Raw genomic sequence first — 23,681 nt, 5'->3', positions numbered from 1 at the left:
TAAAATAGAGTTTCCACTTTTCTATGATTTATGATAACTCTAATATGAAATAGCTCAATTCTCTTTCGTTCATTAGGACGAGACTCATCTATTGAACTAGTGCCTTCATGTGATTCAGAATTAACATGAGTTGTAAGAGTACCTTTTGTTCCCACTACTGTGGTCAATGTTTCATCTCTCGAATTGGATCTGAGGTTTCGCTGAACAGTTGCCACTGCCTTCTGCTTGCATTTTCCTCCATACTTATTTGGTCTCTTTTCCGGGTATAGTTTCCAATAATGATCGTCATCATGGCCTTCCTTTCTGTAGTGAGTGCAATAAGGTCTTTCTCCTTCATCTTTCTTGGTTGATGCCATCCTCTTCTCCTTTACTTTTCCTTTCACTTTGGGTTTGCCATTTGGAGGTTTGAAAGGTGGTTTCTTGATATGACCATCTCTTTCATTTTTTCCCCTGTTCTCAAGATGAATGGCCTTTACATTGTCCGAGTCAATAGTAGTTGGTTCAAACAATAATAATGAATGTCTAAGGTAACTATGTAATGATCCAATATACTGAGTTACTACTTCAGGTGAGTCAAGTGAAATGCCCAAATTAACTGTCTGTTTCTAAATTCCTCTGTAAAGCTTTGAACACCTAAGCTCTGCCTTGCCTTAAGTGTTTCCAATCCATTAAGGCTTTTTGTTTGTAACCCAAGGGATAAAATTGTTCCTTTAATGTAGAAACGAAACTAGGCCATGAGGAAAGAAGATTACCCACACTCTTACTGCTTCTCAATTTTCTCTCCCACAAAACAAGAGCGGTGCTACTCAGTCGAAGAGAGGCCAGCTGAATCTTTGCCTCATCCTCTTTAATCTGTTGAATCCTGCAGCAGATTTCAATTTGCCTAATCTAGTTACTAAGCTTTTCTGCATTACTTTCACTTTTAAACATGGGAAGATCAAATTTGACATATAATTTAAAGAAAGGTTTCTTAGATGCATCCCTTGAATTTCTATGATGATGGTGATGAGAGGAAGAAGAACTTTCACTCGTGGAGGGAGAAGGAGGGGGTTCTTCTCCACCATTTCCATCTAGTGAAACTTGTTCTTCTAGATTTCTGTCTTTTTCTTTCTCCAACCTTGAAAGCAACTGACTGACATTTTCTGCCATTGTAGAGAAGGTTTTGTGGAAATTGTGCTTGTCTTCATGACAAGCCTCTTCATTTTCCATGTTTCTCCTTCGATGTGCATGCCTCGCTTCAGGATCAAAAGACTTTAATTTCCCTTCACCTCTTCGGAGCCTGTTTCTTGTTAGCGTACAAACATGCAATTCACGTCTACAAAGACTTGCTCTGATACCAATTGATCCAAAATATTTTGCTTATGGATGTATTAAAGAATTACATGCATAAATTGTAGCTTAACATAGAAATCTAATGTGCACATGAGAGAAGAGGAGGAACACATAAAGTAGGAAAGAAGACTACAAAACTTTATAATGGAGTTCATACAACTTGGACTACATCTCCGAGCCCTACTCGATTAATGGGGAGGCCTTCATTCATTAAGTGGGATGGGAAAGAAGAGTACAAGCATCAGTTAGAAAAAGGAATTTTATACCTCCATACTGAAAAAAGCTGAAAAATGCAGAACTTTGATGGAGAAATTGATAGCGCCATTGCATTCATGGTGCCGAGAAATGTTGAAACAATATAAAATTTGTCAAATTTTGACAAAGTGAAAATCTGGCCCTCCTGCAAAAGTCTGCCTTGAACTACATGCGCTCCCTCCTCTACCTTGGGCACACTAATGAACTGAGTGTTAAATACAAAATAGGCTGACGAATTTCTCAAGAATTCTGTTGGCGGAGTTGGTTTGATATCAGTTCTTACGGAGGAGGTCGGGTGGTCAAACCCCGCCTCCTCCCTTTTTTATATAACAAAATTCTTTAATTAAAAAATAGGTTGGGTTGGGCTCGTCTTGGGCAGCCCACCAACCGTACTTACCTCCAACTCTGACATGGTCAATATCTTTTAATAATGGGTGGAAGGTTGGGTCCGCGCCCCAAGGGCCGACCCACCTTTATGCTTGTTTGTTTTTTTAATGGGGTTGGGTCCGTGCCGCAAGGGCCAACCCACCCAAAAACTCTTGTGTTATTATGGTGGTTCTGTAGGTTGGGGGGAGGGGCTGGGAATCGTGGCCTGCCCCTCCGTAAGTATATATTGATGTTTTGGGGTGGCGGGGTTGGTGGCCTGCCACCCTTTTTTTATAATTTTTTTTTTCTAACAAAACCTGGCCATTTTTTTAAATTCAGATTTTGACCGAAGGAGTCATTTTAACTAGGTGATAATTTCTCCAAGAATCTAGCCGGAGTTGGCTGGATTCCATCCATTGGAAAAGTTCGAATTGTGTCTTTGTTAATCCTGCCTAATCAGTGAAAATTCAACCCAAATTTGATTGCCTCTAGCTTCCTCATCTGGACTCGGATTGGAGTGCCATTCACACTGTTGGAATCAAGGCGACGAGCACTTCGATCTGATGTCAAGCTAATTGTCTTTTCACCACTTTGAATTTTTAGCCTTTTCCGTGCCACCGACGTCTAGAGATCCACTTGGATCACAATATCCACTATTTTAGAGTCTTCTTCATCATGATCATGTGGCTAGCCCCTCTTTCATGAATAATGGGGGCTGACATGGAATCCTCTCGAATTATGGTGGTCAAAATAGGAAGGTCAACTTTCTAGTGGCACAACATTTGCATATGGACTGTGATGAAGGCATTCTTGTGTCATTGGAAAGGTATCTATGTTTACAATAGCACAAAAGGGTGAAAAACTTAAGTAGCTGTTATAGACATTTTTGGGCACTGCAACCCCAATCATAAATGTCCATAAACCAAGGGCTCTTAATTCCCTAAAAGTGTTGTTCCAACCCCTAAAAGAACAAGGTCAACTAATTACATCATCTCCCAGAATTTCTCCATGAAACAATACTCAGAACTGGTCAAAACTGGACCATCTCACCTGCTCCATGGTCAAAGTGCGCTGCATCCCATCTAAATGCACACGGGAGGTGCGATGCATACTGAAAATCCCTTCTATGGGGTGCGATGGGCAAGAGTGGACAAATGGTAGGGTCAATCTGAGAGGTGGAGGATCATGGAATCTTCTAGAAACTTCTCCTATGACACTTGCCTCTCTGCATTCGCCCATGGATGAGTAAGAGATCATCAATCTCCAAGTGGAATCAAGAACTATCAGAGGGAGGGCACTAATCAAATCTCAAAAGTTGACTCACCCCCCTTGCAAACATCTATATATGGATCCCTCATCCCAGACATCAGGAGGCTAGAATTTTGTATCTTGTAAGGAAGTGTTGCTGGTTTCTTAGTGTAACATCATAGTATTGGGTGATCTAAGCTTTTCATGAGGTGAAGAAGGGCTTTCTTGCTGAGAGGATGACGCTGGGTCAGAACAATTGGTTGTAATCCTCTTTTCTATTCTTGATTATTAATAAATATATTCACGTTTTCCTCCACATTCTTGTATAATTGATGATATATGCATTTGTGTGGTCAATATATATCTGGTCTTATATTGTTTATGATGGTAGATCTATGTTCTTGGATAGTGTTATGCTGCTTTGATTCTACATGTGCTCTTTGAAGTTGGGTAGACGAGGAAGTGAGTAGCAAAGATCTATCAGAAGGGAGAGGAATCAAGCAAGGAGCCAAGTGCAAGAAAGAGGTTGGTCTCCTTCTTTCCCCTCTTATCTACTTCTCATAAAGGAAAACGAAAGTGGTTTTAGTTTGTTTGTTTCTAAGGTAGCTACCAGCCTTAGTGGGACTAGCAGCTCTGCATAGACAGTAGACTTGCCGATAACAAAATGGTGACTCCGCTGGGGAGCGAATAGATTGTTTGTTTGTCTATATTTGTTTTCTTTATAAACTTATAGACAGAGCCTGAAGTCAAGCCAACTAGCCTTCGAACTGCATTTTCTATGCAAGTGCAAAGTAGATCAATGCTGCTTCAGCCTATCTCCTGGTTTTGTTTATGAACTAAACAATCGATTTACAAGCTCTCTAATTGCCCTTGTGGTGGCTCTAGTAACCTCCTTAGATCTACCCCTGTGATTTATTTACTAATTACCACTTGCTCGGCCTAAATCCCTGAACTGTGCTACAAACTGTGATCAAGAACTGGATCAAAAGTCTCGCACTATACCATCGCACCCTCTCTTCAAGGATCTTAGTATGCATTACACTTCCCCTGTGATGTAGGTGGGATGCATACTAAAGTCCATGTGTAATAGGTGCGCTGATCAGAAAGGGCTAATTTTGCCTGCAGACTTTGGTTTTTTCACTTTTTTTAGCTCTATTCAGGAGTTTTTGTTGTCTGTAGTTAGTATATACCTCTGTTGGAAACCCCCTTCTTTTCCATTATTCCACCTCTATTGTGTAAAGAACTGTAAATGTTTTTATGTATTATGATCCATTTTCAGTTCTATTTTACAAAGAAGTAGAGTAATTGAACTGTCGTTTCTTGATTTGGAAGTGTCGCAAGTGTCGTTTTCAGTCATAGAAGAGAATCCGATTGTTCTTGATAGTCGATTACACTGTTACTCTTGTATTTGATTTCAATTAATAGTTTTTCAAGTGTCGAAAGCAAGTTTTCAATTCCAAATCACAAAGTGTCGTCATTGTCTTCATTTTGTCTTGAAAAGAAACTTGTTAGTAATGTCGCTTTGAAAAATAATTCAGATTTGCGTTAGCTTTCTTTTTATCATTCACACATTAAGAAGGCTGAAAAGAAATACATGCATGTGCATTCGCATTTAGACTATTTTTTGGTTTGATTTAGAACAATGAATATAGTGTGTGCTCTCTCCTCTATGTTGAAAGAATATCATCTCTCTTTCCTGAGTAGCTAGGATTTTCATTGAAAAAGGAAGATTAAACGATTGTTTATCATCTTAGATTGCATTTTAGGAATTTCATATCTACATCACACGGTGAACCTGAAAGGAAAATTTCTTAAGCAAGATCAACTGTAAAATAAATTTAATGAATCTAAAAACGCTTTGGAACCTAACGCACAACATTTAGAATTCTAGGCTAGAGACGTATTCCGACGTCGTAAAGCCTGGTAACTGTTGTTTTCATTGCTAGTTGGGTGATTCCTCCAGTTTGAAAAGATAAGTGCCAGTACGGACTTGTGCTCCCACGTACCATTGAGTATATATTGGGAGACCACAATAGGCTTTATCCTTTATCCATAGGAAGTCGTGTTTGCCACCCTATCGATCGCAATGCATTGAAAACAACATTCGGGAAGATTGACTACCGTACCGTAAAAAGTATTCTACAGTTTTTTTGATTGGTTTGGTAATCCCTCTATCTAGATTTCCAGAGTAGTCTCTTTCATTCCTTTTCAGACTCCTTAAAGGAAAAGGTCCATCTGAGCACTTGTCACTTCAAGCTCATTAAAAATCGAAGGTGACTAGAGTCATCTTTTGTTTTTTCTCGACTCTTAAAAATTGAAAAAACAAGTTGTGTCAAAGCGTCTAAAATTTATTTTAATTGGAATAAACATCACCATTCCTATGTTGGTCTTAGGTTGAGAAAAATGGATTCCACCAACCAAGGATTCCCCCTTGGAGGAAATCTTAGTCCTTTCTCCTCTTGGGGAGATGTTGGTGCACCCCATATGGCCACATTGTCGCTTCCAGGATTGACAATCGGCTTGCCTGTATGGCTCTTCTCGACCTCTGTCATTCATAACACCGTGATTCCTGAACAATCAAATCAGCAACTAAACGATACCAGAGTTTCCCCCCAACCTTATATTTCGTCCAATTCTCCCTCTCCACCTTCCTCTTCGCTTGATGAGGCTGGTAAAGCCAAAAATCAAGTAACCGAGAAGAAGAAGGAGAAGAAGAAAAAAGAGAAGAAGAAGAAGGAGCCGAAGGCGAAAAAGGGCAACCAGGCATCGTCTAGCGAAAATCCACACACTGCACCGTCCAGGCCTGAATCGCCATGTGTCATTTACAAAGGAGACCACTATCATCGAGATTTTCCTTGCATCCCTCGGATCTTAAGGGACTGGTCTCCTAGTTTTCACAATCCGGTGTCATCAACCTTTGATGATCATGTTGAAAATACACCGTCAACTAGTGAAAGTGAAGCCCCTGGACAAAAAGGAAAATGTACATTTCCTTGTAAACTGTGTGAGGGTGATCATGCCGTCCACCGTTGTCCCTTCTTAGACGAGGCTAAAAGAGTTTTAGACGACCGTCCGATTTCACTGTTATGACTTCCTACTGGATATAAGAAACCCTTGCCGAGTCCGTCACTAGTTGAAAATCCGGCTAACACGCCATTGTGGTCGGCCGAAGCATCTATCATTGAAGATAAACCATTTGAATCCACACCAAATGAAATTCAAAAGGTCAAGGCAGCAGTTGACCCGATCTTACCTTCAGAGGATCCATCTTCAGATGATACAGTCACCGGAGAGAACAAGAATGACACCGTCCAAATTCCCTTTGTAAGCACAGACTCCGATGAACATGGGGGCAGTCTACCCATTCCTTTACCGTGGGAAGGAGGTTCGTCAAAGTTGTATCCGGCCATCTATTCGGTCCCACCTCCAAGCAACCTAGTTGTTTCCTTCGATTGGAATCTACTAGGTAGAGCCCGCTTACCGGCTAGTGTACCATTTCGAATCATTGCTCAAATATATAGAATGGTCATGGCCGGTACCATCATAGATGAAGGGGCTTCTGTGAGTATCCTTTCCTCAATTTCTTGCAAAGCACTTGATTCGCCATCGCTTTTGCCTGAAATGAGAAACCTAACAGTCCTTGACAAAGGAACCAATCGACCATTAGGGATCCTCCCCAATGTGCCGATAACTTTGAGAAGGAAAACCATTCACATGAACGTAATGGTAGTCCAAGGACCCCTCAATTATAATCTACTCCTTGGACGTGACTATATTTATTGCATGGGAGCCATTGTCTCCTCACTCTTTAGAGTAATGTGTTTTCCGCATGAAGGAAGAGTGGTCAAGCTCGTAGACCAGCTTTCATTCCCTAGTTCACACATAGCAAATAGTCAAACACCATCCTTGAATGGTATTTTCACGCAAGGAATGTCTCATCAATCCCAAGTCTGTCCTCCAGATGAGCGCGAGTGATTCAAAGGACATGACTGAGACCCAGGGGGCATGCACCCTGGTCTGTTTTGACGGGAAAACCTTGGGTATAGGGTAAGTTTCTGTGAAGGATATATGACTAGTTTATGAGATTAGACTAGAATAAGATTCCTTCGTCAAAGTTATGTGAGTGGAGCCAGTTGCGCCACTCACCTTTGTTTATTTTGGTAGACATCGTCGAGGAAGTGTTTTGTCTGAAGTATGGATAGAACAATCTTTGGTAACCCAGAAATTTTTCGCTATACCCAGGGGCATGCAAGCGAAGAGCGACCATTTACCTTTTAAATTTGTAGGTCCTCTAACCCTTTAAACTCATAGGATTGGTCGTTTCCCAACTTGCATAAAGAAAGGATGCGGGGCAAAGCTTTGAAAAAATGCCATTTTAAATGAGACATCCTTATTATATGACTGGATCGAGCAGTTTTAACATGGAATTCAAGATCGTTAAAAAATAAACATAAGAAATGAGAAAATGCTCCCCCAGAGTTTAAGCTCATTAAAAAAGGAACCAATTTCTGGTAAATAACCATCGTGAATGCATTATCATCAGCCTTTTAATCCTTGGTCGTGTTCTCATCATCACCTCTACTCTGTATTGGCTGATCATTCACCTCCATTTGATTGTTTACCCATTTTGAGGAACCGTTGCGAAGAGTGATCTTGTTAGCCATCCTTGTGACACTGCCGTGATTGCAAAATTCCAAACCTTACCTGGAATTAGCTGCTACCCAAATTTATCACTCGTTCCTCAAAAATGGAGTCTCCTTTAAGCTCTTTTCAACTGACTCATAAAATATGAAAAGATTGCCAAGTAATTGGCCTCTCCAGCTCGTTAAAGTGACTAGAAGTGCTATCCCTCCTTTAGATTTTAATCTTTTTGGAATTGAGGGATTATTACACAAAAAGATCGAGTGCTTGTTTTTTTTGGCTCGTTAAAAGTACCAAAAATTCATCCCTTTTGTATTGTTTTATACCTTTTCGGACTCAAGGGATTATATGACGAAAAAGGATTATTGGAGTTTTCTTTACGTCCCTTTTCAGACTCTCTAAAATTGAAAAGGACCAAGTTATCTTTGTCGTTAAACTCGTTAAAACCAAATAGCAACAAACTTGTCCATACAGATAAGAACTAGTTTCACTATTGCTGGGCTCGTTAAAAAATAGCGATGGGTTTGCCTAAAGGGAAAATTATAGAACAAGCATATGTTATCCTCCTCAAGCTTGAAAAAAATAAAGAGGTACTGGTCAGCAATGACTGGGGAAAAATTGGGAAGAAAACTTGAAGAAACTTTATTGGTAGCAAGTCGCTCTTGAACATGACACTTTCACTCCGCATCCGAGTCGGGTTGGGTTGTTCTGTTCACTGGTCATATCACCATGGGTCCATCACACCATCCATATTTGGGGTTAACGCTACCAATCCATCATGTCAGTGTCACTGATATGTTCAAGAGAAGTCGCTCAGAGAATTCACCTGTGTCTCATCCACTGCAATACATTCATGCTCCATTCTTTCATGACCGCCACCCTGAACCCTGTATCATCATACCATTTTCACCTCGAAAATCATTTACTCCATTCCGTGCCATAAATGTGGGATTCATTAAGGCCCTCCTATAGTGGGTCGCTTCTTGTCGACACTAGCGCATTATCCAAGAAGTCTACTTAGGGACAACCCTTTCAGTACTTTGAAGATTTCATGCCTCAATTGCAAGTTTCTCACTTCCGGTGACAGGTTTACATCAATGGCCTTTGACCGAAAGATTTTGCGTGGTGTTCGATGCCAAGTCCCTGATTCACACCACGTGAATTGTAATGTAGTACCTTGAGGGTATCATCATTATCGGTGATTCCTCTCACGCCTGTTAATAGCTTACATCATTGGCTGGTAATCAGGCGATGTCTTTCCATGTTCGACTCCAGAATATCTCTCACATGGATCGACTTGTACTATGAGTGAAGATTGAATGAGATTGAAGACCTCAGATCTAGTTTCATCCATCTGGGCTGCGATATATATTCAGGGAAACAAATACATCAAATGTACATCATTACTGCACAGATAATCATCCAATCCAAGGGATGATGGCTCTACTAGAATCATCAGTCTGCACTTAGATGATTGTCTGTCTTATGTACATGAAAATGAATTTATAAAGCTGAGTATGGGAATGCCCGCCTCAGCTAGATCATGAAAATATTATGAAGATAATGTATTGTATTGTATCTTATTACAGGTCACCTTCCAGCTTGAAAAACTTCAGATCCTCATGATAAAGCATTTCACCTGACATCAAAAGAGTAACGACCTCATGCTTTAGGGGGCAACTGTTATAGATATTTTTGGGCACTGCAACCCCAATCATAAATTTCCATAAACCAAAGGCTCTTAATTCCCTAAAAGTGTTGTTTAAACCCCTAAAAGAACAAGGTCAACTGATTACATCATCTCCCAGAAGTTCTCCATGAAAAACTACTCAGAATTGGTCAAAACTGGACCATCTCACCTGCTCCATGGTCAAAGTGTGCTACATCCCACCTAAATGCACATGGGAGGTGTGATTCATACTGAAAAACACTTCTATGGGGTGCGATGGGCGAGAGTGGACAAATGGCAGGGTCAATCTGTGAGGTGGAGGATCATGGAATCTTCCAGAAACTTCTCCTGTGACACTTCCCTCTCTGCATTCGCCCAGGGATAGTAAGAGATCATCAATCTCCAAGTGGAATCAAGAACTATCAGAGAGAGGACACTAATCAAATCTCAAAGCTGACTCACCCCCCTTGCAAACATCTATATATGGATCCCTCATCCCAGAGATCCGGAGGCTGGAATTTTGTATCTTGTAAGGAAGTGCTGCTGGTTTCTTGGTGTAACATCATAGTGTTGGGTGATCTAAGATTTTCATGAGGTGAAGAAGAGCTTTCTTGCTAAGAGGATGACGCTGGGTCAGAAAAATTGGTTGTAATCCTCTTTGCTATTCTTGATTATTAATAAAGCTATTCAAGTTTTCATCCACATTCTTGTATGATTGATGATATATGCATTTGTGTGGTCAATATATATCTGGTCCTATATTGTTTATGATGGTAGATCTATGTTCTTGGATATTGTTATGCTGCTTTGATTCTACATGTGCTCTTTGAAGCTGGTTAGACGAGGAAGCGAGTAGAAAAGATCTATCATAAGGGAGAGGAATCAAGCAAGGAGCCAAGCACAAGACAGAGGTTGGTCTCCTCCTTTCCCCTCTTATCTACTTCTCATAAAGGAAAACGAAAGTTGTTTTAGTTTGTTTGTTTCTAAGGTAGCTACCAGCCTGTTACAAGGAAAAGTGTCTATGCAGAACTGCTAATCCCACTAAGGCTGGTAGCTACCTTAGAAACAAACAAAGTAAAACTACTTTCATTTTCCTTTATGAAAGATAGATGAGAGAAGAATAAAGGAGACCAACCTCTGTCTTGCGCTTGGTTCCTTGTTCGATTCCTCTCTCTTCTGATAGTCCTTTGCTACTTGCTTTCTTGTATACCCAGCTTCATAGAGTACCTGTAGAATCAAAGAAGCATAACACTATATGAGAACATGGATCTATTATCATAAATAATATAGGATCAGATGTAAATTGACCATACAAATGAATAAAACATAAATTACACAAGAGTATGGAGGAAAACTTGAATAGATTTATTGATAATCAAGAAAGAGCCAAGAGAGTTACAACCAGTTGTTCTGACCCAGCATCATCCTCTCAAAAAGTAAGCCCTTCTTCACCTCATGAAAATCTTAGATCACCCAACACTATGATGTTACCTCAAGAAACCAATAGCAATTCCTTACAAGATGAAAAATTCCAGCCTCTGGATCTCTGGGATGAGGGATCCATATATAGATGTCTGCAAGGGAGATGAGTCAGCTTGTGATTTGATTAGTGTCTTCCCTCTGATAGTTCTTGCTTCCACTTGGAGATTGATGATCTCTTACTCATCCTTGGTAGAATTCAGAGAGGCAAGTGTCACAGGAGAAGTTTCTGGAAGATTCCATGCTTCTCCACCTCACAGATTGACATTGCCATTTGTCCCTTCTCACCCATCGCACCCCATAGAAGGGATTTTTGAAATGCAACGCACCCAGTGTGTGTATTTAGGTGAGATGCAATGCACTTTGCCTATGGAGAAGGTGAAATTGTCTAGTTTTGACTAGTTCTGAGTAGTTTTTCATGGAGAAATTCTGGGAGAAGATGTAATCAGTTGACCTTGTTCTTTTAGGGGTTGGAACAACACTTTTAGGGACTTAGGAGCCCTTGGTTTATGGACATTTTATGCTTGGGGTTGCAGTGCCCAAAAATGTCTATAACAGTTGCCCCCTAAAGGATGAGGTCGTTAATCTTTTTGATGTTGGGTGAAATGCTTTATCATGAGGATCCGAAGTTCTTTCAAGCTGGAAGGAGACCTGTAATAAGATACAATACAATCCATTATCTTCATAATATTTTCGTGATCTAGATGAGGCGGGCATTCCCATGCTCAGCTTTATAAATTCATTTTCATGTACATAGGACAGACAATCGTCTTAGTGTAGACTCATGATTCTGGTAGAGCCATCATCCCTTAGATTGGATGATTATCTGTGTAGCAATGATGTACATTTGATGTCTTTATTTCCTGAATATATATCGCAGCCTGGATGGATGAAACTAGATCCGGGGTCTTCAATCTCGTTCGATCTTCACTCAAAGTACAAGTCGATCCATGTGAGAGATGCTCTGGAGTCGAACATGGAAAGACATCGCCTGATTACCAGCCAATGATGTAAGCTGTTAACATGCGTGAGAGGAATCACCGATAATGATAATGATCCTCAAGGTACTACAGTACAATTCACGTGGTGTGAATAAGGGACTTGGCGTCGAACACCACGAAAAATCTTTCGGTCGAAGGCCATTGATGTAAACCTGTCGCCAGAAGTGAGAAACTTGCCATTGAGGCATGCAAGCTTCAAAGTACTGAAATGGGTGTTCCTAGATCGACTTCTTGGATAATGAGCTGATGTCGACAAGAAGCAATCTGTCATAGGAGGGCCTTAATGAATCCCACATCAATGACACGGAACAAAGCAAATGATTTTAATGGAGGTGAAAACAGTTTGGTGATATAAGGTTCAGGGTGGTGGTCATGAAAGAATGGAGCGTAAATGTATTGCAGCGGGTGAGACACAGGTGAATTCTCTGAGTGACTTCTCTTGAGCATATCGGCGACATTGACATGATGGATTGGTAGCATTAACCCCAAATGTGGATGGTGTGATGTGACCATGGTGATGTGACCGGTGAATGAGACAACCCAACCCGACTTGGATGCAGAGTGAAAGTGTCATGTTCAAGACGACTTGCTACCAACAACGTTTTTCAAGTTTTCTTCCCAATTTTTCCCCAGTCATTGCTGACCAGTACTTCTTTATTTTTGTCAAGCTTGAGGAGGATAACATATGCTTGTTCTATAATTTTCCCTTCGGGAAAACCCATCGCTATGTTTTAATGAGCCTGGCGATAGTGAAACTCTTTCTTGTTAGTTATGGACAAGTTTGTCGCTATTAGGTTTTAACGAGTTTAACGACAAAGACAACTCGGTCCTTTTCAATTTTAGAGAGTCTGAAAAGGGACGTAAAGGAAACTCCGAAAAACCTTTTTCGTCATCTAATCCCTTAAGTTCGAAAAAGTATAAAACAATACAGAAGGGATGAATTTTCGATACTTTTAATGAGCCGGACAAAACAAGCGCTCGATATTTTTGTGTAATAATCCTTCCGGTCCAAAAATATTAAAATCTAATGGAGGGATAGCACTTCCGGTCACTTTAACGAGCTGGAGAGGCCAATAGCTCGGCAATATTTTCATATTTTACGAGTCAGTTGAAAAGAGCTTAAAGGAGACTCATCTTTGAGGAACGAGTGATAAATTTGGGTAGCAGCTGATTCCATGTAAGGTTTGGAATTTCCCAATCACGGCAGTGTTACAAGGATGGCTAACAGGATCACTCTTCGCAGCTGTTCCTCAAAAAGGGGTAAACAATCAAATGGAGGTAAATGATCGGCCAGTACAGAGTGGAGGTGATGATGAGAACACGACCAAGGCTTTAAAGGCTGAAGTACTACATTCACGACAGTTATTTACCGGAAATTGGTTCATTTTTTATTGAGCTTAAACGCTAGGGGAAACATTTGCTCATTGCTTATGTTTATTTTTTAATGAGCATGAAGTCCGTGTTAAAACTGCTCGATATATCCAGTCGTATGATAAGGATGTCTCATATATAAAAACGGCAATTTTTCAAATTTTTTCCCCACATCCTTTCTTTATGCAAGTTAGGGAACGACCAATCCTACGAGTTTAAAGGGTTAGAGGACCTACAAATTTAAAAAAATAAATGGTCGCTCTTCGCTTGCATGCCAAAAGGTTTGCATGCCCCCTGGTATAAAATAGAGTTTGAAGGTCACCTCTCAACCTACCGACAAAACATTTGTTTCATCGGGAAAGGTTTACCTCTTTCAGGTTACCAAAGATTGTTGTATCTGCACCACAAACAAAACACTTCTTCGGCGATGCCTACCGAAATAGACAAAGGTGAGTGGTGCAGACACCTCCACCCACATAACTTTGACAAGGGAATATTATTCCAGTCTAACCCCCTTTTCCAATTACGGATGGGAGTGTCAGACTAGTCATATATCTCTCGCGGAAACCTATCCTATACCTGAAGTTTTCCTGCCAAAGCAGACCAGGGTGCATGCCCCATGGGTTTCAGTCATGTCGTCCGAATCACTTGCACTCATCAGGTAGACGGGCTAGGGATTGATGAGACATTCCTTGCGTCAAAAGACCATTTAGGGATGGTATGTGACTATTTGCCATGTGTGAACTAGGAAATGAAAGATGGTCTACGAGCTTGACCACTCTTCCTTCGTGCGGAAAACACATTACTCTAAAGAGTGATGAGACAATGGCTCCCATGCAATAAATATAGTCTCGTCCAAGGAGTAGATTATAATCCAGGGGTCCTTGGACTACCATTATGTTCATTTGAATAGTTTTCCCTCTCAATGTTATGGGCACATTGGGAAGGATCCCTAACGGTCGACTGGTTCCTTTGTTGAAGCCTGTTAGATTTCTCATCTCATGCAAAAGCGATGGCGAACCAAGCGGTTTCCAAGCAGTCGAGGAAAGGATACTCACAGAAGCCCCTTCATCTATGATGGTACCAGCCATAACCATTCTATATACTTGAGAAATGGTTCGGAATGGTACACTATCTGGTAAACGGGGTCTGCCCAACTGATTCCAGTCAAAGGAAACAACTAGGTTTCTTGGTGTTATAGACATTTTTGTGCCTTATAGAATGAAGCATGAAATGTCAATAATATAAGGGATCCAAAGTCCCTAAACATGTTGTTCCTTCCCCTAGAGGAACAAGGTCAGCAAACCACAGCACTAAATATCAGTTCTCCACCTGAAAACACTCAAAAACAAGCTAATTTTGGATCATGTCAACTGCTCCACTGAGCATCTGCGCTGAATGTCAACTGCTCCACTCTGTACCTACACTGAATTTCAACTGTAAAGAAGGCTACCTGCGCTGGGCGAGTTTGGCCAAGTGGCACAGTCATTCCTCAAGGTGTCAATGCCCAGGAAGCTTCCAAAATGACACTTGGATAAGGGAATTCGCCTAGTGATGAGTAAGAGGGTCTAGATCTCCAAGTGGAAGCAAGAACCTCCAAGTGGACTCAAGAACTGAAGAATAACTAAAGTGGGAGAGGACACTAGTCAGCTTCATGCCAGCCTCAAGCTGACTCATCCTTTCTCCAAAACTCCTATATATAGAGCTCTCTCATGAGGTCTAGGGAGGCTGGAATCTTGTGAATGTAAGGAAGTGTTGTTGGTTTGAGTATAGAACTATTGGGTGATTTGCTTGAAGGAGGTGAAGAGGAGATTTGTTTTTGCTGGGAGGTGATGCTGGATTGGGCCTTTTATGGTTGTATCACTTCCTGAACTTTACTTCTTCCATTAATAAAGCATTTGAAGTTCTTCTATATGCATGTGTCTCAATGGCGTATTGATACTTGTATATTTGATTTATTCTAATCCTTGAATCAATTATGAATGTATGCTTCTTGTAGTTTCCCTCTCTTTCCATTTTGCAGGATCTTGGTGTAGCTGGGCCAGTGAAAGAGCAAGGAGCTGGGAGCAAGCAGCAAAGAGAGAAGATTGGATCAATCATTAGCGGAAGACAACGGTTAGTGGATCTCTTTCTCCCCTCTCTTACATCTCATAAAGAAGTAATCTCGAATAGCTTTGCTTTGATTGTTGCTGAGGTACTATCACCCTTAGAGTGGGATAGGGTCATTCCGTATTGGATACTTTTCCCAACAACACTTGGAGGTGGGACCGAATAGACGGCGGGGTACAACTCTGACGAACTTCCTTCCTGCGGTAAAGGAATGGGTAAATTACCCCCATGTTCATCGAAGTCTGTGTTTACGAAAAGAATTTGGACGGTGTCATCCTTGTTCTCTTCGGTGACTGTATCATCTGAAGATGGAACCTCTGAAGGCAAGACCGGGTCAACTGCCATCTCGACCTTTTGACTTTCTTCTGGTATCGGTTCAGATGGTTTATCTTCAATGATAGATGCTTCAGCTGACAACCTGGGTGGGTCAGCCGGATTTTCAACTAGTGATGGACTCGGCAAGAGTTTCTTATATCCAGGAGGAATTCATAACGGTGAAACTGGACGATCGTCCAAAACTCTTTTAGCCTCATCTAAGAAGGGACAACGGTGGACGGCGTGATCGCCTTCACATAGTTTACAAGGAAATTTGCACTTTCCTTTTTGTCTAGGGGCTTCACTTTCACTAGTCGACGGTGTGTTTTCAACATGATCATCAGAGGTTGACGACACCGGGTTGTGCAAACGAGGAGACCAGTCCCTTAAGATCTGTGGGATGCAAGGGCAATTTCTATGATAGTGGTCTCCTTTGCAAATGACACATGGTGGCTTAGGCCTGGTCGGTGCAGTGTGTGGATTTTTGCTAGACGACGCTTGGTTGCCCCTTTTTTCCTTTGGCTCCTTCTTCTTCTTCTCTTTCTTCTTCTTTTCCTTCTTCTTCTCAGGTACTTGATTTTTGGCTTTACCAGCCTCATCAAGCGAAAAGGAAGGAGGAGAGGAAGAATTTGATGAAGTAGAGGGTTCGGGGGTAACTCTGGAATTCTCTAGTTGCTGACTCGATTGTCCAGGAATTGTGGTGTTCTAAACGACAGAAGTTGAGAAAAGCCATATGGGCAAGCCGATTGTCAATCCTGGAAGCGACAATGCGGCCATATGGGCTGCAACAACATCTCCCCAAGAGGAGAAGGGACTAGGATTTCCTCCAAGGGGAACTCCTTGGTTGGTGGACTCCATCTTCTCAACCTAAGACCAATGTAGGAAAGGTGATCATTATTCCGTTTAACATAAATTTTAGACGCTTTGACACAACTTGTCAAGGATAATTTTAGGGGCGAATGTTCGCCCTTTAGCGAAATTAAGGGGTTTTAAATTTTTAGTGGGCGAATATTTTGTATCATAGTACATTTTTACAAATCACCTCAAATAGCCCACCTTATTTTAAGGGAGAGGGTAGAAAAGGTAAATTTAGCCCTTGAAATTAGGACTTACAACCTTCCATTCGCCCATTTTCAAGAATAGGTTTTATTTAAGTGAATCCATTCGCCTATTTTCAAGAATAGTTTTTATTTAAGTGAATCCTATGGGCCAAATACCATATTTATAAAAGAGGTATGGTAAATTAATAAAAATATAAATAAATGAGAGCTATGGTAAATAAATAAAACATTTTTTATATTTACTCCATAAGTCACCTTATATACATGTAAGGGTGTAAACAAATAAAACTATAAGTAAAGTGTAGGTATGGTAAATAAATAAAACGTCTTTTTATACTTACTCAAAAGGTATGGTAAATAAATAAAACTATAAATAAACTAGACGTATCGTAAATAAATAAAACTTCTTTTTATATTTAGTCCATAACCCTCGTTCTATTTATGAAGGCTCAAGAAAGAGGTTTTATTTAAGTGAATCTTATGGGTCAAATACCATATTTGTAAAAGAGGTATGGTAAATTAATAAAAAATATAAATAAACGAGAGGTATGGTAAACAAATAAAACATTTTTTTATATTTACTCCATAAGTCACCTTATATTTACGAACACTCAAAAAATGGTTTATATTTAGGTGAAACCTATGGCCAAAATACTATGGGACAAATACCATGGACTAGATTGTTATTAATACCATGCAAAAAACCATTATTAACCCTACTATTAGAATTAATTAAAATAAAAATGGCACATGGTATTCACCAAAATGGCACATGGTATTGACCCATGGTATTCACGTGGAATGTAGCCTATTTAAATGGGGGAACTAAACCAGCATGTAGCCTATGCTAAGATTCACTAGGACTTTACAAAGTTTTATTATTTAGTGAAAGACTCGCCAAGATCTTACAAGATTTTATAATTGAGTAAAATATTCTAATAAAAATAAAAATGGCGCATGGTATTGACCCATGGTATTCACCAAAATCGCACATGGTATTGACCCATAATATTCATTGGAATGTAGCCTATTTAAATGGGGGAATTAAACTAGCATATAGCCTATTCTAAGATTCACTAGGACTTTACAAAGTTTTATTATTTAGTGAAAGACTCGCCAAGATCTTACAAGATTTTATAATTGAGTAAAATATTCGCCATGCCTGGTGAGAGATTCGCCAAAAAATTATATATACATATTATATTATTGATAAAATCGCCTTCCATTTTTCCTATATACCATGGAGAACAATGTAAACTTTGAAACGGGAACTGATACTGTTACCCGTTTTGTAGAGGTGGCAAAAAAATGACCCGATTTTCAAAAGTGTTGATGCAGAATACACATGTTTTTTTAAGAACATGCTTTTTGGAACTTTAATTTTTTTCATGTGCATTAAATGGGTGAGGCTCAGTGAATGGTAGTGATTTTCATCCTGATTTTAAAAAGTGTGTATTCTGCATCACACCCTTTTTTTAAAAGACCTATTTTTTGACTTTAAATTTTCTAGTGTGTGAAATGTAAAAAATTATTTTCTAAATTTGATAGTTTTTGAAGTCGTCATTGTATTCATATTTTCTTGTTCTCTATCTTAATTTTTTTTTTTTTTTAGTGGGCTTTTTATTGTTTTGCGTTTTTAAATTATAAAGTCGATAGTTTGAATTTTAGATAATCTACATATTTAGACATCTTTTCAACCCCCTTAATTAATTTTTCAATCGACATGAAATAATTGTTTCTAAAAAACAACATTTTTTAACAATGGACATAAAAAATAACCATTTTTAACATAAATATAACAAAAAAACTAAACGTTTTGATAATTTTTTGCTAGAATTAACATGTCAAAATCACAATTTTTATACAAAAATATTAACTAAAAATGGTCAAATAATAGGTTTTTTTATGAATTTCATGTCAAAAGGATAATAATAACTACTTTTTTTTCAAAAAAAAATGATTAACTTAAAAATCAATGCAAAAATCACATATTACCAATATTGAACGTATAACAACCCTAATTGAGTGTTTATTCTTCTCATAAAATGTCAAAGTCAAAACATTGCAAAGCTTGAGTTACAAGCATAACTTAAATTTAATCAAGAATGTCACGTAATCCAAACTCTTCGTCCTCTAGAGTTTCATCATTGTCCTCTTCCACAATATTTTCTGTTTCATTTTGCTCATTTTGCTCATTTTCCTCTTCTAATGGGTCTTTCATGTCTGCAAATCCCCCAATATGTGTCTTTCCATACATTCCATGTAATGGTGGTTGGGGTTCCTTTGCCTTTTTTGCCACACGTGATTCACTAAAGTCCCCTTTCTTCAACCCAATTTCTTGCATTGCATCTGGAAGAAATTGAAGAGCATTAATTCTTTGCTGAATGAAATTGCATTGTAATGGATCTTTCTCAATTGCAATGCAATTTCTTCCTTTTTGAAGGCAGCATGCTAGTGTTGTACCTAATTATCAAGCACAAAAAAATAATGAAGTAAATTAGTACAATGACATATTAATTAAAAAAAAGAACATATTGAAATTCAATTCCATGTGGCAAAACGTACCTGAGCCAGAAAATAAATCCAGAACCCAATCTCCTTCATTTGAACATATGTCTATAAGATAGTTAATCAATAATTGTGGTTTCTGATAAATGTTAACTATCTCTCCTTTCATTTCTTTGTCTTCATATGTTAGTTTTCTCACAACAGCATCATAAGTCAGTATTTGGCTATGACTCTTTTTGTCCACCCGATTAAAAATCATAGACATATGGCTATCATCTTTTGCCCAACTATCAATATGAATGAACTCACAGTCATTTATAAATTGTTGATCTTCATTGTCAAGAAGATTTGACTTTTGCCTGTAACATAAAATAGTAAAATTTCAATTAACTTGTACATAAATTAATTTTTCAACATTAATCAAATATACCTTTAAACATCTTACCATGTAAGCTGCATCCTTGAATTTGTTTTCCCCTTGAAGCTTGACAATAACATTGCCAACTGTGTGTCTGAATGAAATGTCACAAATCTCCATAATGGTGATGACGTCACTTCCTTAAATCCCGCCACCACTTTATTAAAAGCTTGATAAGTATAAGGGTCATTATCATAGCAAATGTTTGGAATATTGAAACCATGGGGAATATCTGCAATAACGAGGGCATAATCCCTTTTTGGTATGAGTTTCGCAATGTCTTCACAGTCGCCTTGTATTACTTGATATTGAATAGTGTCTAGCCCATTCCAAATGAAATGATTAAGAGTTGGATCAAGTTCAACATTCTTAATACGTTGCTTTCTCAGTCTTTCAATCTTTATTTTTTCAATAAAAGTCTTGAAACTGTCTGGTGCTCCATTATCTTCTTTCTTCATCTTTTACCAAACAAACAAATGTATGTGTAAGTTTTAATTTAAATTAAAAATAGTACACAGATGATTAAAACTGAATGTATAAATCAAGTTACCTTTTTAAATGCAAGATAAAAAGCTTTCAATGTTGATGTAGAACTTGAATCTGGATAGTTGCGTACAACATCATCCCAACTATCTTCATTCAACAATTTAACCATTTGTTCCTGAATTTTCATGTAAACTTTGTGACTGCATAGATAAAGTAAGAAAAAGTTAATATACTGATATGTATAACAAATACTACCAATAACAACATGTTTTAGTTAAAAGATAACTATAATCCTGGAAATAAGTAAAAATAATTCAGCAAACTTACTTTTGAAATTCTTCAGACATTTCTTCCAATGATAATTCCCCCGACTTCACACGAGATAATATTGTTTTGACAATTTTTCATCTTTCACTCCTTGCATCGCCCTCCAAGGCGTGATGGTCATATCGTCTGGAAGTTGCTTCAGTTCAGGCGCTGATTTATTGTTGCTACATATCAATGGCTTAGACTTTCTGACCTTCTGGTTTTTAATGCCAATGTCTTCCCACATGCTAAAAATGTCATCAATCAAATTCCAAATATCTCCAGTTCTAAATGCCAATTGGAAAATGTTATCAACACCTCTGAATAAATCGCTAGATCTGTTGTCTTTTCCATTTTTTGAATTGCCTTTATCTTCAATTTGATAGCCTATTTCCATACAACATTCCTTTCGGAAATCTGTAGTAATATTGATCTTATCCCCACCACATTTTTCTAGGAATTCACTATGAATAAATCTAACCTTTTGGACCAAAGTCATAGACATCCTATATTCATTATCTGAATTATGATCCCATGCCACTAGCTTTGCTTCTGTTTCATTTAAACCAGCATAAATGATACATTTCATCGTTTCAAAACATGGGTTATTAGGATATTCCTCCATCAATTGTCTTTGAGCTTCAACAGAATGGTTCCCCCCAAGCACATAATAATTGTATTCAAAACATTTTGACTTATCAAATGCTTCTTTGTTGGGAACTTGAAGTGGATCAACAAGAAGCACATAACTAACCACATGAGCATATGGATTGTACCTCATCAATGTCTTCAAGTTGTGAACATGCAGATGGTGCGGCTTTTTGACTTGATATTGGCATTGTCCTTCACTTGCCTTATAGGTTTGTGTCACATTTAACTGAAATGTACGACCACCGTCAACTAGGTTTCTCTTTGTCAAATTCTGTCGAATGGCATTTTGTTTTGTTTTGATAATGCCATCACCTAAATCAGCTCCTGGTGTAATGATTTCTCTGCTTTCTTTTGAAGTTTCACTAGGTTCTTGACTGCTGGTAATGACTACTTCAAGATCTTCAACTCTACTTTTTTTCGTCTTAACATTCTGAAGAGATCTATTCTTGGCCATTGTTACTTTTGGTCTTTTACGACCTTCCACAATTTCAATGTCATCTTCAGTAATGGCAACATATGCTTCATTGTCAACTTCATCGTCCTCAAAAGTAACTTGTTTACCCTTGCTAGATTTATCCACCAAAGGCCTTTTTTTCTGATTCTTTGGATGTAGTTTTGTAGCATCATCAATTACTACATTTTCCATGTTTTGCATATCTTCCTCTGACACTGAGTAAAAATGGCTGACAACGTTCATGATATCATTCTCTATGTAATGAATGCCTCCCACCATAATTGAACAGCTTTCAACAAAATTCTGCCAAACAAAATATCATATGTTAATATAATCAAAGTTAAAAAATATAGCGAGACATTTTCAAAACGCAAAATAAAAATACAAATAACAATACTTACCATGTTTTGTGTCATATCATTTACGATTTGTTTACACAACTTTGTAGATACCTCTCTCCTATCATATAATGAATATGATAGTCGGTATTTAATCCTTTCATGTGACTTGGCAGTTTTTGTAAGTACGTAAACAACTTCAGTGTTTGGTACTGAACACATATCTATGACTTTTCCCATCACCTCCAAATTTTCAGTATTATTGCGTGTATCAATGTATAGATATATATTCACAGTTGTGCTCTCTCTTTCTTTCACATACCAGGCTCTTGATGGAAATTTCACCTCTTTTGAACTTTTCCAATCTGAGATTAGCTTCTTATCACTTAAAACAGTTGACATATTTGTAGGTATGAGCTCAGGTGGAGTTCGTTCACCAACGTTTTTTGTAGGTATGAGCTCAGGTGGAGTTCGTTCACCAACGCTTTTTGAAGATACACCTTTAAGACTCCTTGCTCCAGAAAGATTCACAGAAATTTTTCTTGATGCCATTTTCCTAAAAAAAAAACACATAAATTAGTAAATAAAAAAATTGCTGGGCGGGGCTGGGCGGGGTGGGCTGGGCGGGGCGGGCCGGGTGGGCGGGGCGGGGTGGGCCGGCGGGCCGGGTGGGCTGGGCGGGGCGGGCGTGGCTGGGCGGGGCGGGCGAGGTGGCTGGGCGGGGTGGGCGGGTTGGCTGGGCGGGGTGGGCTGGGAGGGGCGGGCGGGCGGGGTGGGCCGGTGGGCTGGGCGGGGCGGGCGGGCCGGGTGGGCTGGGCGGGGCGGGCGGGGCGGGCCGGGTGGGGCGGGCGGGGTGGGCGGGCCGGGTGGGCCGGGCGGGGTGGGCGGGCCGGGTGGGCCGGGCGGGACGGGCGGGTGGGATGGGCGGGGCGGGCGGGCAGGGCGGGGTGGGCTGGGCGGGGCGGGCGGGCCGGGTGGGCTGGGCGGGGCGGGCGGGCCGAGTGGGCTGGGCGGGCGGGGTGGGCCGGGTGGGCTGGGCAGTGCGGGCGGGCCGGGCCGGGCGGGCCGGGCGGGGTGGGCGAGCCGAGTGGGGCGGGGGGGGTGGGCGGGGTGGGCTGGGAGGGGCGGGCGGGCGGGGTGGGCCGGGTGGGCTGGGCGGGGCGGGCGGGCCGGGTGGGCTGGGCGGGGCGGGCGGGGCGGGGCGGGCGGGCCGGGTGGGGCGGGCGGGGTGGGCGGGCCGGGTGGGGTGGGCGGGCCGGGCGGGAAGGGCGGGTGGGATGGGCGGGGCGGGCGGGCAGGGCGGGGTGGGCTGGGCGGGGCGGGCGGGCCGGGTGGGCTGGGCGGGGCGGGCGGGCCGAGTGGGCTGGGCGGGCGGGGTGGGCCGGGTGGGCTGGGCAGTGCGGGCGGGCCGGGCCGGGCGGGCCGGGCGGGGTGGGCGGGCCGGGTGGGGCAGGGGGGGTGGGCGGGCCGGGTGGGCCGGGCGAGACGGGCGGGTGGGATGGGCGGGGCGGGCGGGCGGGTGGGATGGGCGGGGCGGGGTGGGCGGGTGGGATGGGCGGGGCGGGACGGGCGGGTGGGATGGGCGGGGCGGGTGGGGTGGGCGGGGCGGGCGAGTGGGATGGGCGGGGCGGGGTGGGCGGGCGGGCGGGCGGGGTGCGTTGGGCGGGTGGAAT

The 23,681-nt window shown here is 40.9% G+C and overlaps 1 protein-coding gene across 1 annotated transcript in view; it reads right to left on the bottom strand.

The window, feature by feature from the left end:
* LOC149168911 (uncharacterized) overlaps positions 1-20,350 on the bottom strand; it is a 38,050-nt gene extending 17,700 nt beyond the window's left edge. Inside the window, exons 1-2 of the mRNA XM_089425015.1 lie at positions 19,801-20,350; positions 19,413-19,714 (exon numbers count right to left, since the gene is read on the bottom strand). Of these exons, the coding sequence (XP_089281141.1) occupies positions 19,413-19,714; positions 19,801-20,231 (733 nt within the window). The 5' untranslated portion in view covers positions 20,232-20,350. The remainder of the gene's footprint in view (positions 1-19,412; positions 19,715-19,800) is intronic.
* Positions 20,351-23,681: the final 3,331 nt, after the last annotated feature.

The sequence above is a fragment of the Pinus tabuliformis genome, chromosome 4_2 (genome assembly GCF_031772625.1).
Source record: "Pinus tabuliformis cultivar Carrire ecotype Pingquan chromosome 4_2, CPIR1, whole genome shotgun sequence".
Classification (NCBI taxonomy): domain Eukaryota; kingdom Viridiplantae; phylum Streptophyta; class Pinopsida; order Pinales; family Pinaceae; genus Pinus; species Pinus tabuliformis.
The sequence above is the reverse complement of the archived record's forward strand: the minus strand, read 5'-3'. Positions and strand labels throughout refer to the sequence as shown.